General features: G+C 34.6%; 1 protein-coding gene across 32 annotated transcripts in view; it reads right to left on the reverse strand.

Annotated features, from left to right (window-relative positions):
• LOC105224246 (disks large 1 tumor suppressor protein) overlaps positions 1 to 18,320 on the reverse strand; it is a 155,748-nt gene that overhangs the window by 30,726 nt on the left and 106,702 nt on the right. For 26 of the 32 annotated variants that reach the window (XM_049456221.1, XM_049456222.1, XM_049456223.1 and 23 more), the window contains 4 exons: positions 10,788 to 10,811; positions 9,393 to 9,986; positions 8,941 to 9,319; positions 4,954 to 5,041 (listed from right to left, as the gene is read on the reverse strand). In XM_049456221.1, the coding sequence (XP_049312178.1) occupies positions 4,954 to 5,041; positions 8,941 to 9,319; positions 9,393 to 9,986; positions 10,788 to 10,811 (1,085 nt within the window). The remainder of the gene's footprint in view (positions 1 to 4,953; positions 5,042 to 8,940; positions 9,320 to 9,392; positions 9,987 to 10,787; positions 10,812 to 18,320) is intronic. The other 6 variants (XM_049456207.1, XM_049456234.1, XM_049456231.1 and 3 more) reach the window with 3 other exon arrangements.

Raw genomic sequence — 18,320 nt, forward strand, 5'->3', positions numbered from 1 at the left:
AGTCGATTCGGCGCCGTTCGTAGCAAATCGGACTGACGTATGGAATGACTTGACACATTTTACATTGGCATCTTAAATTGAAAGCATACACAATAGAGGTTGTGCAAAAACTGAAGCCGCTAGGCCATTCTAAGCGACATCACTTCGCTCTATGGGCTCTTCCAAGAAGATCCGATGTTGATGTCCGAGTATGATGCCTGAAATTGAAGCTCATGATCTCGGCGACATTTGGTTTCAAAATTTCGGCTCCAATTCCCACACATCACATCAATCAATGGATTTATTGAGAGAATACTTCAAGCAGATAATTTCACTTTTTGGGCCGGTCCATTGGCCATCAGAATCGTGTGAGATCACACTGTAAGATTTTTTTCTGTAGGGATAGAGAAAGTCTAAAGTCTATGCGAACAATCCCGCTTCGATTCAGGCCTTGGAGCAAAACATCAGGCGTATCATTCGCCAGCTACCAGTAGAAATGCTCGAATGAGTCATCGAAAATTGAACTCAACGTATGGACCATCAGAGACGCAGCCGCGGTCAACATTTTAAAGAGATAATCTTCAAAAAATAAATGCCAAAGAATGTTCTTTCGAATGATAGTGGACATTTGGGGCTTCTGTGTTTTTCTTTAAAAAAGTAAGGAGCCTCGAAATGAATCACCCTTTATTTGTGAGGTGAATATCTAGAAATAAGATTTTTGATAATAATTCCGATATTTAAGTCACTGCAAAATTTAATTTTTTTTTTACATAAAACGCTTTTATTCGCGAAGCTTTCAAAATCAACCATTTGCAACGGAATTAGAAGAATCAAAAAATTTTCAAATGAGATATATGTATATACATATAATACTCGTAAACCAACTCACAATAGACCAAGACCTTTCTGAAGACACGGAAAATCGTGTTTTATTGTTGTTGAGAATCTGCAAAAGACATATTCTCCCTGGTTCGCTCAATCTCTACCTTGTCATATTTAATATATGTACGAGGTTTGACAATTAAGTAATGAGACTGATTTTATTGTCGCGCTTGTGGTAAACCTGTGACTTTGAAATTCTCTTTTTCCGGCATCCCACCACTCTTTATTGATATATGTACCATCGCTCTAGCTTGTTTACTTCGCCTGCTGCATCAAGTTGAGTAGACGTGTATTTGTAGTGCTCGTCACGAAAATGGAAAAACGAAATCAAGAGCAAGGCGTCGCGATAAAATTTTGCGCCCGATTTGGCGAAACAGCTTCGGAAACGTACGCTAAAATTGTAAGAGTGTATGGTGATAGTGCTCTTAGACCCGGAAACCAAACGCCAAAGCTCACAATGGTTGTCTCCGCGGTGCCCCCCTTCCAGAAATGTTACGAAGCATGGAAAACGCGCTGGAATCGCTGTATAGCTGCCCAAGGGGACTACTTTGAAGGGGATGGCAGAGTTGTAGAATAATTTTCAAATATACGATTTTTATGGAATCAGTCTCATTACTTAATTGTCATACCTCGTATGTATATTTATCCTAGACGGTACACAGGGCCTCAATATTTTTTTTTTTTAGTTTTTATCGGCCTTCAATTTAGCGCTGCAATTACAATTTCTATATCTGTTGCAGATATCTTACAGGGATTTACGGTTCGACTCTTCTGAACTCGTTAGCTACATCGATGTAAAAGAAAATGTATGATCAAAGGCACGATAATCTTGATGATTGAAGGATCAGTTCATTCATCTTGAAATTACCCTAAACCTCATTATTGATAAAAGTGATTTTTTTATAGGATACAAAAGAAACTAGAGTACATGAGTATTAGAGAGGAATATTAGGAATTACTCCTTGATTTATATATTTTAAACCCAAGTGAATACAAAAACCTTAGAAAGAAATACTGCAAATTTTTTATTTATTATAACCTGTTACGGGTCACATAAAATCTTGTGCGCAGATCTGTTCTTCCTCCAGTTGAATAAGCAGATATCTTAATTTTTAGTAAAAATCGCGTAAACTGCCACCGGAATTTAAGTAATAATAATTTAAGAAGCAACCACATCCGGACACAACCACTACTCTAGTCGAAACCGAAGTTTTGTTAACAGCGCGACATGGTATGGTATATTCGAATCGTCACTAAAGCCAACAAAGCAATAAAACCGAGCTTAATTGTTTTGACATAAAGAGGTTATCAATTTGAATGCTGCGCTTGTTGCTATAACGGTAATTATGTCATTAATTTAATTTTTATGATTGTAATTACAATTGTACGAATACATACACACATACTGTGTGGGCAAAAAATAGTAAGATGACTTTGGGGGGGCGACAAAGATTTTGAAGAATAAATTGAATTTTAGAACTATAAAAAAAATTTTACTTTTGTTTGCTTATTGTGGTATTCATCTTTGCTTACTGAGAAGTGTGTTATTTCAGATAACAGCCTTATTTATTTTCTGATGAATAACCTGTGTAAATTTGTCTGAGTCAAATAAGGATTAAAAATTATAAAATCTGAAAGAAGCGATAAGAGTCATTCTATAGTATGAGCTCAGTCATATCGAAAATGGTGAAGAGAAAGGTAGTGATTTTGCAAATTAATAGTATAAGTGGAATATAGTTACGATACTGATAAATTATTGAAACGGAATATTTTACGACATGGACGTAATGAGATCGTAGAATAACTCCCTTCAATCAGTTTCAAACTCTTATTCTTCGATCTAAAATTAGGAACATGTTAAGCACGTGTATTCAGAAGTGACTGAAGGAAAAGGATCTGGGGACCATTACTGATTGAATTAATGACTACTAACCGATGTTGGTAGCAAAATTTCAAATATCTCTATAAAAAGTTTGTGAATGGGTAAAAGATGGAGCAAAATTGAAATATCACTGACTCAAAATTATAAATTAATTTAAAAATGAATTCCCAAAATGTGCTTATTGTCTTTCGAGAAGGCTTTTTAGTCAAGAAATCATTAGTAAGGAAGCAAAGAACGTTTGCTACGGAATTGTTGAAAATGTTGCCGAAGTGTTTTGGGGCGTCTACTTTATCACGAGCATAAGTCTTTGAGAACACAAACTACGTAGGTTGCCTTTGATATTTCGGGATTTGGCAACTCGAATGTAGCAATCTCGTAACTCACAACTTTATCGTGAAATTTGATATTATACTACATACTCAGAACGTTATTTTTGTAATTTACAGTAACTTAAAATATTCATGATATAAATCGCCATTTTTCATTTCTTAAACTTTCGACGTTGATCCACTCAACACCGATGGCAGTGTTTGGAACACTTTTATGACAACCTGACAATTTATGAATCGCGGATTTATGCGTATGAGCCTGAAAGTGAACAGCAGTCGACTGTACGGATGTGTCTAACAACAGCTGATCGCCCAAGAAGCACTTCCAAGCAAATGGTTGTCTGTTTTTGGGAAAACCTAGACATGACTCAATCATACGACTACAACAACACAAAATAGTATCTTCAGAGTAGTACACAACCATTTGCTTGCCATTTGTATTTAGGGAAATCGGTCGAAGACGTACCACCCTTCACTACGGCAATGCGATCTCTCACACGTCGACTGAAACAACTGCATTTTTGAGCACTCAATTTGATGGGTAATACACGGTATTGATGAGTAATCCATAGTAAAGTCCTGACTTGGGGATTTTCGCTTAATAATTTGGCACTTCTTTTATTCATCTACGAAAAAAATATCTAAAAGTTCAACGTTTTTCGATACCTGAAGAGGTGAGTAATGCATATTTTAGAATGGTGCTTTCACAATTGGTTCTAACGCTTGTTAAAGTGTATAGATTTTAATTGGGTATATTTTGAAAATTAATAGTCTACGATTATTGATATTTGCTTTGTTTTTCTAATCCCGAAATATATAAGGCAACCTACGTATTCAGTGACGGTCGAAAAGTCATCGAAAACTTTCCTCAAGCAAGTCGTCCAAACGCCTCTGTTAATAACGATAACATCCAAAAAGTTCAAGAAGAGTGCAGAAGATCTCAATGTGGATCAACTTAACACATTTTGCTTAATGTTCGGGTACTCGACTCGTACCAAAAGATTTGTATCTTTTGCAAAAACGACGTTGAATAGAGATTGCTTATCAACCCGCTAATAAGGACCCGCATTCATTAAACGCATAATTTCTGGTGAGAAGTATGGGTTAATAAATATGTCAACGAAACTTTCGAACAATATTACGCCAGAAGATACTGGAAAAGTATCCGGATTTGCCGTCGGTAACGCTAAAGAGATCACGTCACACGTTTGCCGAAGTAAAGGCATATACATATTACACATATAGTGACTTAATATGAAATTTGAAAAAATGCCCTTTCAAGAAAATATTCTTAAGAGGATTTGTTCAAAATTGTACAGTCAATGATTTCTGCGTGCCTGAATGTGCTCGTAGCCAACGAGACAAGAAATTTATGAAAGAAAACTTTTGATTAGCGCATTATCTTGCGTTGTGGGCTTGTAGTATGGCCTCCAAGATGCCAACATGGTTATAATAGTTTTGGAGGGTTATAGGAAGACGCTTATCTACGCAGATAAGCCCGAGACAATTGACGTCTTTGAAAGACAATATTCGGCACATTGTTGCTGAAATATGGTCCTAATTGCTACAAAAAGTGAAACCAGTCGCGGCGGTTAATTAAAAGAATTTTTCTATATACGAGTACAAGTAATTCCAACGTTGTCGTTTAAAAAAACATATATATTCACTTCATTTTACAAATTACTTATGCATATTTGTTTTCGAACAATAGACAATTGAACTGCAAAACCAAATAATTCCAAATGAAATAAATCATTTAGTAATTTAGCTTTGGAAATTTATATAAAAATATGAATAAGTATAAATTAATTCTAAAATTACTACAATGTATTATAACTATTTATATAAGTAGATATATAGAATTTCAATGAGTGCACTTACCGTGTAATATCCTCAGTGCTGACGGCACGTGGCGTTCCGGGTGGCACGGCGGCCAGCACATTCGATGACGCATACCTAGATGCTGGTTCTATAATTTGTGTAATTATCAAAAACCACAGCGCGGAAATTGAACACAACACGCACACACAAACATTGCATTACGATGGCATTGGCATTTTTGTATAACAGAATACATTTGTACATTTGTATGTTATTATGTACGATTATGTATTAACATTTGTTTAGAGTTACATTTTTGGTCAACAAATGATTGCAAAGATACGGGAATGAGAAGAGTAAAAGAATTAATGTGTTTTGGCATACTTCTTTTTTTGAATTTAAGGAGAAATTATAGATGGAATATAAGAAAGAAAAAAAAAACATACACATGTGCATACATAATAAACATATTGCAGTAAATTTAAGTATAATTTTTAGGAATTTTACTTATGATTTGATAAAAATATTTTTAAATAAATATACAAAGACTTCGTGCTGCGAGGAGTGCGGAGGGAGATCAATTTTTTTATTAATTACTTAATTAATTTAGTTAATTATTATTAATTAATTAATTAATTTAATTTTTTAATTAAATATTTTTAATTATTTTTTTTATTTTTTTATTTAAATTAAATATTTTTATTTATATTTAATTTGTTTTTATTAATACTCTTTTAAAATAATTATTTTTTTATTTATACATTTTTTTTTAATTCAATATTTATTTTTTTATATAAATAATTTATTTTTTTAATTTAAAATTTTGAATACAATTTTTTTTAATTTAATATCTATACGATTTATTTAATTTTTTTTTTTATTAATTCAGGTTTCTTTATTATAATCAATTATTTTTTAATGAATCAATATTAATGAATGAATTAATTAACTCTTGTATTATGAATTTTAGTTATTTTATTAAAATTTATTTTTTTTTGTATTTTTTTTATTTTTTTATAATAATTGTTCTAGTTTAATTTATTTTTTTATCACTTATATTTGATAAGAATATTTTTAAATACTTTGTGCTGCGGGGAGTGCGGAGAAGATAAATTTGTATTAATTACTTAATTTTTTAATTAAGTATTTTAAATAAATTTTTTTATTATTTTAATTTAATTAATATTTTTACATATTTTTTTTTTATATTAACACTCTTTTAAAATAATTAATTTTTTTAATTTAATATTTTTCTGTTAATAGTATTTTAAAATAATTATTTTTTAATTCATATTTTTTAAGTAATAAATTTTTATAACATTTTTTAATTAATTCATGTATCCTTGTTATAACTAACTATTATGTTTTTAACTAATAATAATTAGTTTTTTAATTTTAATTAATCAATATTTAAAATTATTAATTAAAATAATTAATTAATTTTTCTAAATTAATTAACTTTTTTTATTTTCTAAGTTAATTTTATTTAAAATACTATTTATTTTTTTATAATAATTATTTTAATGTAATTAACTTCTTTAATGTTAAGTTAATGTAATGTTAAGCTTGGCAAAATTATTTTAAATTAATTATTTTTAATTAAATGTTTTAATCAATGTTTTTTTATTAATACTCTTTTAAATAATTAATTTATTTAATTTCATATTTTTGTTTTAAAAGTATTTCAAAATAATTATTATTTTTTAATTCAATTTTTAACTAATTAATTTTTATAAATTTTGTTTATTAATCAATAATTATTAATTAGTTAATTTTCTAAATTTTGTTATTATTTTTGGTTAATTTTATTTAAAATATTATTTAATTATATTTTTAAATATTGTTTTTTTTCAGTAATTATTTGAATTTAATTAATTTTTTTTTGTATTTCATTTTAAGTAATTGCTTGGTAAAAATTCCATCAGCGTGCTTGTGGTTGCAAAGCGAAGTTAAAAATTTTAAAAATTGAGAATTGAAACATCTTAAGTATAATATTTTTACGATTGGCATGAAATAGCATCTAACAAGCAGCTGGAGACTACTTGCTGAACGCGTGAACGCGAGGAATTGGCGAATTCATGAACGCAGCACAGTGCTAATGCACAATACGTGACGCCAAACGAATAATAAAACAGTTTCGCTATTTACAGTAGCCACACATTAATACATATTTGCTTTGCACTTAAGACAAATCGAGAAAATATAAAAAATAAAAAACTATACAGTCTTTTTTGAAGCTGCATAAGTGTTTGTTTATATGCATGTGCTTACATTGCGTTCTAGCATGCTTAAATTCCTTTGAAGGTATAATATTTATAAAATATTTCTGAATTTTAAGTTTAACGCTAGCTAAATAAAAAAGGAAAGTGCTAAAATAGCGCGGCACATAAATGGGGTGACGCAAAAGCGCTGGAAGCATTTCGTTTAAAGAATATTTTTGATCTACATATGTAGGTATGTATGTGTGAGTACTTAAAAAGTTTAGTTTAGTGTTAGTTTATTAAAATAAATCTTGTATTGGTTTTGCTGGTATGTTTTAGTACATAAGAAGAGTGATTACAAACATCTGCAAACATCTGGAGAGGCAGTAAAGTAAAACGTGTGATCGATGCTCTTTAAATATCTTGATATATGGAAGAAATGCTCGAAAACATTAAAAAAATCGATTATTTTTATTTTCTTTATGGATAGGTGTACGCTCTAAGAAATCTAATGCAAAATTGGAAGATATGCCACTTGGAAGTGATCGACATCAAGCCGGCCAACTTTTAACCACAAACTTTAAACGGCGTTTTCTCGAAACCATGTTTTTCAAACTGACGTAAAAGAAAACGTAGTAAAATCATTTTTTATGCAGGAAAAAGTCTTTTTTCTGAAAATCAAATTCCGTTACTATGAAATTGTCAAATAAAAAAGTTTTCTTTGCAAGAACTTGAATTTGATCGATCAGTTTGTAAGGCTAGATGTTATAATGGTCCGAAATCGGCGATTCCGTCAGGTTCTTGGAAATAAAAGACGTGATCGTGAGGGATAAGTTCCCCTATTTACACGTTGTTATTATTGTAGCGACAGAAAACATTCTTGAAGATATTTCGAGGCATGGTGTCGAGTTGACAGTCATTAGCCGGACAAAAATTTGTGTCCGTTCCAACTGTCGTGGGAACGGTATATATACAGGTGGACTGACATGGCTAAATCTACTGTTGTTTTTTTTTTTAAGGAAATACCTAGTCTCCGTGAGGGTGGTAAGGATTATCTAAGTTGTCGTTGAGGTCATCTAACGGGAGGAACAGGAAATGTGCTGTTTCGACGGGGTCGGACCAATGGGAAATGGTGTGAGAAAAGTGGGGTTGGCGGGGCATGCCAATGCTTGTTCGCTGATCAAGGCCTCAGGCATTTGCTTTTAGATTAGAATTTGATTTATTGATTTATGCCAATTGTTTGTTCGATCCACTACTATGTAATAAAGATATTTACTTATAAAGATTGGACATATGTTTCCTGACTTTCTACCGAATGGATCCAACATACATATTTTGGCAATTTAACGTTTTGATTAACTCATCACGATTGCGATTTTTACTTAATTGCCGGCATTAACTTTGTTCACAACCTCAAAGCAGATGAAAGTAATCACACTTTCCAACACATTGTTTAAAATAATAAACTTTTGGATGCAAAAATATCAGATATAGCAACTAGATATAAATAAAATAAATATGAACTAGAACTGTAAGGTCTATTGCGGAAATACAGTAGCAATAGTTTGCTTTGTGTTAAACTTATTCGAACGAAACAGCTTGTAGTGATTTAACGCTAAAGCTAAATTACGAAAATATAGCTGTTTTGTAATTGTACTTGAATATCAGCTGTAAGTATATCTATGTATATATTTATATATTAGATGTATATCCATGTATGTACTTGTATACTACATGTATATAAATATATATACTTGAATACTAGATTGTATGATTGGTTTGATTGTTTATATGTATGTATGTGTATGCATGTATGTACGTATGTATATGTATGCGTTTGTCTTACGAGGCAAAGGTGAATGGGATCTGGATGTTGATGCAACAACAACACCAGCTGCTGTGGAGGAGGCGGGTACTGAGGATTGTATATTATTGTTGATATTATTCGTGGTAGCTGTGTGGCTAACATTGTTGTTGTTGTACGTGGTAGTAGTGGTGGTGGTGTTGGTGGTGATTGAGGGTGATGGTGAACGAGCAAAATCAACAACTGTTTTTCCAATATTATTTATCGCACCTGTTGAATGCGAATTAATCGGCGCAAATTGTGGCTGTGATGAGCTGACTGAGTGCTGCGTCTTGCCAACGATCAACGTTACTTTGTCCGTAATTGACTTGAGTGTGGCGACCGCTTGCTCGTGTGTTACATTTTCCAGATTAGTTTCGGCCTGCAATACAATTAAATAATGCAATTAATAAACATGTGTGTGTGTGTGGAAGAAAATAAGTGTGCAACATTACCGCATTTGTGCGCACCGCAATCAGTTTATCGCCAATCGAGAGGCGTCCATCGACCGCAGCGGCGCCACCGTCCATGATTTTTGTTACATAAATACCGTTATCGCCCGGTATATGCTGATTACCAATACCGCCGGCTATGGAGAAGCCCAAACCTTTGCTACCCTTCACCAAATCGATCTCGACCACTTTCGGACCGGCAGCAGCTGCAGCTGCAGCGGCGGCGGCAGCACTACGTGGCAAGGTGGCCGATGTGGCGGCAGTAGCGTCACCACCACCGCCAGCAGCACCGCCGCCACCGCCACGTTTTCTTTTCACATGCAATTTCACCACATTGCCGGCTTTTTTCAGCGCATCCACAGCGGATGCATGCGGCACATCCACCACAGACACATCATTCACCGACACAATGATATCGTTTATGCATAAACGTCCATCGGCAGCGGCCGCACCGCCCGGTATCAATTTCGTTATATAAATGGAGGTGTCCGTGCCGATGTGTGGATTGTCTGTGCCGCCGGCAATCGAAAAACCAAGACCAGAATTGCCACGCTCCAATGTAATATCCTCATATTGCCAGCTCTCATCACCGTTCACCTGCAAACAAAAACAACAACACACAAATCAATTAAGAGGAAAGTGTTAATTTTGTATATTTGCAAACGATCGTAACATTTGCATGATTTTAGTGTTACAAACATATCAGCGAGTATTATATTGATTGACAACCTGACAATAGCAACAATAACCAAAGGTAGCATATATGTGTATGTGTATGCGTGGAGTTAGTTGTTTGCTTGCTGTGAGCAAACAGCGAATAGTTACAATGTCGACGAAAACACACACAGACACAGCGACAGACACTTGTTATTATTTGAGTGGTGATGAAAGTGGACACATGAAACGGCACAAAATAGAAATGAAAACACAAATGGACACGAGCACGAGCACATAAATCGACTGAAATGCTGTGATTAAACAATACAAACGGCAGCACGTATGCCCTTACACACACATACACACGATTATTTATACATATGTAGGTAGACATATGGTAAGTGTTGCAAATTGGCACAATATCATATTCATTGGGCACCGTGACGTCGATAGCGGCACGACTCAGGTGGTGCGATGTGCAAATTGTGCCAATTTGCTTTCGCTAAAAAGACACTTGTTATCATGACCCGGTCATCAAGGCAACGCAAGCTCCCAGCAGCATAGTACACAAAATAGCAACAATAGCAACAAAAACAACAACCAATGTAGTTAATTTGAGAGCATACAATATTAGTTGGCACAAATACAAGCATACAAAAAACATTGAACGGGTGTTAACTAAGCAAAAAGGAAGAGAAAAGTAGAAATTTCTTTCCTTTTCGTGGCACGCCGCTCGCTTACCTTCGTCGATGACGCTCTGTGTATCTGCAAAGTGACAAAAGCAAATTAAGATATAATATTGTATTCGAAATGGAAACTTAAAGTATAAGAAAACTACAAACAAAAGGTAAATAAATAAATAAACAGCATAGTATTCGGCGCGAAATATGCTATAATCCAAAGTTCTTTGACATTTAAATGACAGTGGTGTAACGCCCAATAACACGTCAGCGGCAAGAAGAAAAAACAACAACAGCTGCATAAGATCAATGGTAATTGGCCGCCAAAGCCATGATTATTCAACTGTTGCTGTTTCTATGTACAATGACCCAATTCACTTAGGAGACTGTGAGGCAGCAACATTTCATTGTTGTAACGTTTATACTTCCGCTGTCACTGCTGCGTAGCACTACTATTATCATATCATTATATGGATACATACAAGTAAGCTGTTTTTTTTTTTTTCAAATTCCTCAGCTGCTTGTGGCCGTTGCGCACGCCCATTCGCTTACGTTTAATGGACAAGGCACGAATCCCATCGGCTATTAGTGAGATAAGCTATGCCATCAGCGTCAAGCAGACGCGGAAGTTAAAAGATCAATGCCCTGCTGTCTAAATACTCATTACTTTTGCGGCATTCAAATGTAAACAAAAATTTGTAATGTAAATGAAACTAAAATGGCAAATAAAGTGTGGTCCTTATTTTGAACTTACGCTGTAAAGCACAGTGGAAGAAGAGTAAATGAGTCAAGTTATAAGTACAAAAAGGCAAAATAAATCACCACTTTAAATGCACATTAACATGTAAAAGAAACAATCCATCTATCTACTTATGTATATTTAATTAAGCCAGTTTGCTTAATTTCCGAAAGTATAATTAATTTATGATAGTTGACTATTCCATTCATCGCTCTCTAAACTACTTTTCCTATATTCAAAACTAAAACTAACTGAATTTATTAATGATTATTGAAAAGCTCAATTTCGAAATTCGGATGCAAAATTTTTCGATCTTGAAGGCAAACATCGAAAAGCGTAGAATTTGATTTTGTTCTGAAAAAATTGTATGGTGAAGATTTTATAATCTTAATTTCGAAATTTTCGAACTTAAAGGCTAACTTCGAAAAGCGGAAAAATTGATTTTTTTCTGAAAATTTTTATAGTGAGGTTTGTATCACCTCAATTTCGAAATTCGAAAGCAAATTTTTCGCACTTGTATTTAAAAACTAACTTTCGAAAGCAAATTTTTCGAACTCAAAAGCTAACTTCGAAAAGCGGAGGAATTGGTTTTTTTCTGAAAGGAGGAGGATTGTATGAGCTCAATTTCGAAATTCGAAAGCAAATTTCGAACTTAAAGACTAACTTCGAAGAGCGAAGAAATTTGTTTTTTTTTTTGAAAAAAATTTAAGGTGAGAATTGTATGACCTCAATTTCGAAAGTCAAAAGTAATTTTGCAAAATTAAAGGCTAACTGTGAATAGCGGAGAAATGGATGTTTTCTGAAATAAATTTTTGGTGAGGATTGTGTGAGCCGTACTCAAATTTATACGTGGTTTACACGATTTAAAAATGGTCGGGAAAATTTTAACGACCAAACGCCAGGTCGTTTGGAAGCCAGTAATAGTACTGAATTGTTGTAACAAATAATACCAGGTTTAGAGAATATAGATGATGGCCGGTTAGAAAACCGATGCTCTTTGTTAATCAAGTCTCGATCGTGCTGTCAACAGCTGAGTAATATTATTTCAAGCACTTTAGAACATATCTACGGAGAATGACTACATCTGCAGTCTCAGATTAGACTTCCAGGTCGTATGCAACTTATGTAGAGTAAGATGCCAGGCCATAATTAACGCTTTTTCCAAATAAATTCTCGACGAATATTAGACAATTATTTACTTTATTTCGGAAATCTATTATATTTTCAGTTACTGCCATATCTTGCTTTCCACCATCATTCATTACTATTTTAGGGGTACTACCAATGGATATCATAAATCTGAGTGGGTTTCGTAACCATTTTACTACAATATAATCTAATCCTACTAAGTTTCCATCGGCAATTTTTTGGTTAAGATTAATAAAATATCTCTAATAAACAATCTTTAGTAAATGGTGGGAGTTCCTGTTGACGGCTTTTGAACCTAAAATTATAATTTAATTCACGACAGAGAAATTAACAATTTCCACTGCAAATTTATGGGTATAAATTCAAAGAATTCTTTTAAGCTCCAATAAGGCAACTCGGTCAATTGACAACAACAAAAGAGACACAGCAACAAACAGTCTCATAAACAATTTTAACTCATTAAGCATAACAAAGTGCCGGAGCACCTACAAAACAAATAAAAAAAAACATAAAAAATTGTGAAATTTAGAGACTGGAAATATGGCAATAAAGCGCCGACCAAAGACGTGACACACATGACATATAGTAGATTTAAATAACAATAAGTAGATTCTTAGCGAAATTTACTTTGTCAATTAACTCCGAATCGGTCTGGCGGCAGCTGACGCGCTTGTTGCCAACTTCAGAGCACTGCGAGTTAGTCGAGTCAAGCCGCCAGCGGCCAGCAGCTATTTGGGTAATCGTCTATTCATTCATTAAATGAACGTTCATCACGCGGCGGTGCAAATCATGCGCACAAGACAACCAAGGAAGTCAAAGATTTCTAAGTGACATGGTTTTGCCATAATCATTGTTGTTGTTGTCCTATTTCTTTTCATTTGTGCAAATGAAGAATAAACGAGCATACAAATGCTAAACGGATTACGGGATAAAAAGCGAATAAAAACATTTAATTGTAATTGAGAAGATTAAAAGTCAAATACACGGGCGACTGTGGACAGAACGTCGGGTGCTTAGCGGCGAAAAGGAGAACAGTTGGAATAAATTGCTTAAGAAGTTGCTATAATTTGAGTAAAAAGACGCAACAGTTTTTCTTACTTTCCAATTCACAGCATCAATTTCTGCAATTTCTATTAAAGTGAGATAAGAAATGGGGGTCTGGCACTTGGAAACAGAAACAAAGGTTTTCGGTGTATTACTTAAAATCTCGGCTATGTTTGTATACTCTGAAGTTTGCTACGAGCTTTGCAAAACCCAAAAGGGAGACTATATACTAAATATGGAATTTATCAGCGCGATGAGTTGAGTCGAACTAGATCCCGGTTTTTGAAATATCGATCTGAAAATTTGTACAAGTTTTCTCCTCAAGGGGCTGCTCACTTGTGGGAACTATAGCATATATGTACATATGTAGCTACAACACAAACTCAACGGTAAAATTCAAGCTGTTGTATGGAGGGGTTTTTATTTGAGTGGAGTGTATTATAGCTTCGATACAACCGACACACTTAGGAGCATTTTCCTTCAAAAAACCGGACAAAAATGAAAATTACAAACTTCAGCAATGCTACTCGAAATTGATTTTTTTACTACCTATGTAGCCGTACTACAACGAACCGGTTAAATGAATGACCTTCAGTCCGCTATATTGCCACACAAGTAGTCGGAACTTGAACTTCAATCAGTAAGCACGTCCTTATTCGCGATACGCTCTATTGTTCTCGAAATTTCAAGTGTTTTTTTGTGTTGCGTGAAGGGTATGTATTTAATATTAATCATATAAAGATTAATTTAGTTAATATATTATTTTGTTTTTTTGTGAAAACAATGAATCATCAAAAAAAACTAAAAATAAAATTTAATTTTTTAAAAATTAAGGTTTTTGTTATAGTGTCGGTGGAGGTCGAGCTATATAATATAAGCTTAAACATTAATAATTGTCCAAATCCAACCAAAACTGTTCAGGCCCCTAGGTACCGAATATTTGGATTCGATGCCAATAGTTGACTTTTGACCGAAAATATCGTTCAAAGTGTGATATATGAAATTGAAATTCGCAAAGAATCCTCTTCTGGCAATAGTATTTCATAGTATCAAAAATGGGTTGAATCGGGTCAATACTTTCCTGAGCCCCCATATACCAAATATAAAGATTTTAGAACTGCTAAGTCACTTTATGCTGGATATATCCGCAAAAACTTGACAACACCTGTTATGTGTAAAATGGTAGATTGGAAGTACACAAAATTCCTATTGGCACTCGATAGAAGAGACTGTAGGAAAATGATGGGAATACTAACTGGTCAATGTCTAGTGGCGACACACGACCACAGGATGGAGCTGAAAGATCGAAAAAGAACATGTCGAAATGTCTAGAGCAGGGCCCCAGGGAAACAATGGAGCTTCTCGTATGCACTTGCCCTGATGAGAAGGGGATTACTTACGACAACTTTAAACAAAAACATTTGTGATGGAATTGCGGTGAGCCGGCGCAAACAATGGCCAAGACAGGAGTGACGGTCAGGAAGGGATTAATACGTGTTTGGTGAGTTTGGTGAGATCGGCTGGGTGTCATTTACTATGAGCTGCTCCCTGACGAACGAAACTGTTTATTGCTATGTCAAGAATTGATACGCCTGAAGTCAGCAATCGCACAGAAGTGTTTACTTTTGAGCAATAGGAAAGAAATTGTATTCCACCAATACGACGCCAGACCACACCGGTAGTAACTCATCAGAAGCTCCGAGAACTTGATAATTATTCATTCGCCTTAAAGTCTGTAATTGGAACCAAGGGATTTCTAACTGTTTCTGCCTAAAGCCAATGATTTTCCCAGTGAAAAATTCCCCTCAAGCTTATGAAAATCCAATGCTCCATTTTTTTGCCAGTAGGGAAGAGGGTGTCTATGAAAGTGGCATTATGTATACATACTAAATGGCAACATGTTGTCGAACAAAACGGTGTATATTTCACATAAGTCGGATCATTTCAACTATGAATAAATACAAAATGCAACAACAATAACAACATATTGAAAAACAACTGCGTGAGTAAAGATCGCTCAGCTGCGGCAGTGCATGCAAAGAGAGCTTTTGAGCGAGATTAAAGACAATATTTTTGCAGTGAAAAAATTTTGGTTTATTTTATTCATTCATTACTCACTCAGTTATGTAAAAATGAAAATTTTCTCACAACAGTTACAACATTAACATTTGAGGCAAATAATTTGCAATGAAATTTCTCCAACAATTAAAACTAGATTTAATAAAGCGCGCTAAACTTAAGTTCATGCAAAAAATGCAACCCTTCATTTAAGGTAAGTGTAGGTTCAGCGCAATTTTGTGGCTTTAATGAGCTCCATGCGAAAGTAAATGCATTAAATAAATCTACTTTAATGTAATTATATTTGTTTTCTCATATACACATGTATACACACACACACACAGTCATTTGTTGTTGGACGTTCCACTTTTTTCCGCGTGTACTTAGTTATATGCCTCTTACTGTCGACTGACATTGTTCATTATGGCAAAGTGGTGATGGACGTTTGTGCTGACGCTAACTGACTTCACTCACAGCCTTAACTCGGACTGACGACGAGCAACTTAAGTTAGTTAAGTACACACGCTTACTACAAAAGCCCTCTCGAACAACTACAACAACTACAAAAATCAGATTTATTACAAATACACAGGACGGCGATAGCAGTTAACGCGGTCGCGACTTATTAGCGAGGCCACTAAACTGCGCTTGGTAGCGTACTTTTGCTAACCCTTCAGGGCTCACAGCGATTTTTCGTATACGTAGAGATATTAGGGACGTCGCAAAGGTACACGAAGTGACTTGGACTTGTAATAATCACAGAAAATTTGAAGGTTTTGAAAAAAATCAGTCTTGCTTATGAGACACAATATTTTAATCTAAAGTTCAACTATTTATAAGCGTGATTTGCTTCCAGTCTCTGATTAGTGAAAGGCATGTAACATTTTTAAATAGTAAATACCGTCAACAACTGACCAGATATACAGCATGCGTCAAATCTTGGGAAAGATCCGTGAATGAAGGATCGACACACAGCACCTTTTCGTTGATTTCAAAGCCGCTTTTGACAGCACGAAAAGGAGCTTATGTCGCTATGTCTGAATTTGGTATCCCCGCAAAATTAATACGGCTGTGACCAACTTGGGTAATACCGAAAGCTTAGGCATGATCGGGAAGGACCTCTCTATTATGTGACTTCTTCATTGGCTATAACAATCACGCCGTTAGTTCTGCTTTCTCCAGACTGGATAAGGAAACGAGGTGTATGGGCCTGGTTGTGAACGAGGACAAGACGAAATATCTCCTATCATCAAACAAACAGTCGTCGCGACTTGGCGACTTGGCTCCCACGTCACTATTCGCAGTCATAATTTCGAAGTCATAGATAATTTCGTTTATCTTGGAACCAGCATTAACACCAACAACAAAGTAAGCCTGAAAATCCAACAACAACTTGTTTTAGTTTACAGAAAATGGATCAAAAGGAATTTTTTGTGTTAATAAAGTACTGTTTTTCGGGGGAAAAATACTGTTGAAGTCAAGGTTTGGATTGAACACCATTGTTTGGATTCTGAAGAGTTTGTTACCGACGAAAACATCAAACAAGTATTCAAAATATTTTCGAATGCCCATAAAGTGAAATTGTTCGAGAGAGCTGAGACTCTAAAAATCTCAAAGAAACGTATTGGATATATGTGGATGAAGATTTAGGTATGCGAAAAGTAAATTGGATGTCACGCAAGCTCATGAAACCAACCAAAAACAAAAACGAATTGTTGATTCTGAAAAGCCTTGTGTGACAATAGATGAAACATGGCTCCATAATTTCTCACCGAAGTCGACAGTCAGCCGAGTTAGCTTTTAGGTTTATTGGTAGGCTGAAGACAAAATGATATTGAAAACTAGAAACTATATTGTAAACTAGGAGGACTGCCCACGATGAATAGCTAAATGGACTTAACTCATCACGCTGATCATTTGTGGCTATATATAAATATTTTATAGGGTCTCCGACGTTTCCTTCTGGGTATGATCAAATTCGGTGTAAAATTTGTATACCCTGTTCAGTACGTAAAAAATATTTAGAGCTCTGCAATTTTATTTTTTTTTATTATTTTTTACTAGGTAATTTTGATACCACCCTAATAATATTGTGTGCTTTTACATAGTTATATAAATGTTTGTCCGTAAATATGGTATAAGAATTTCGCATGCAAAACGTGTATACTTCCAATTGACTGACTGGCGCTCAAGGCATTAAAATCACACGAAAGCAATGCCACGAACCCCGTTTCCCACCGCGCTACGCCCAGCACCACCCTCAGGTGACATTTAACATTTTCCATATCCTCTCACAACCGATGCACGCGAATGCGCTAACGATTGCCTACTTACGATTGTTTCCATTTTGTAGCTTTAAAGTAATTATGGCCCTAGCAGGAGGAGGAGAGGAAGCAGTGGTAGCATGCAAACGGCGTTGCTCCAAATAACTGCATTCGTTTAAATACAAGTATATTTTAGTTAAGTTAGGAGGAATACATACAAGCAAGGTGAGGGGTGCAAACGGCTAGAAATTTCTAAGGTTTAAGATTGTTGGTTAGACACGCTAGCGATTAGCATTTGTATGTACATATATAGGAATCATGCAGTATGTAGGTCAGCGCA

The sequence above is a fragment of the Bactrocera dorsalis genome, chromosome 4, assembly GCF_023373825.1.
Source record: "Bactrocera dorsalis isolate Fly_Bdor chromosome 4, ASM2337382v1, whole genome shotgun sequence".
Classification (NCBI taxonomy): Eukaryota; Metazoa; Arthropoda; class Insecta; order Diptera; family Tephritidae; genus Bactrocera; species Bactrocera dorsalis.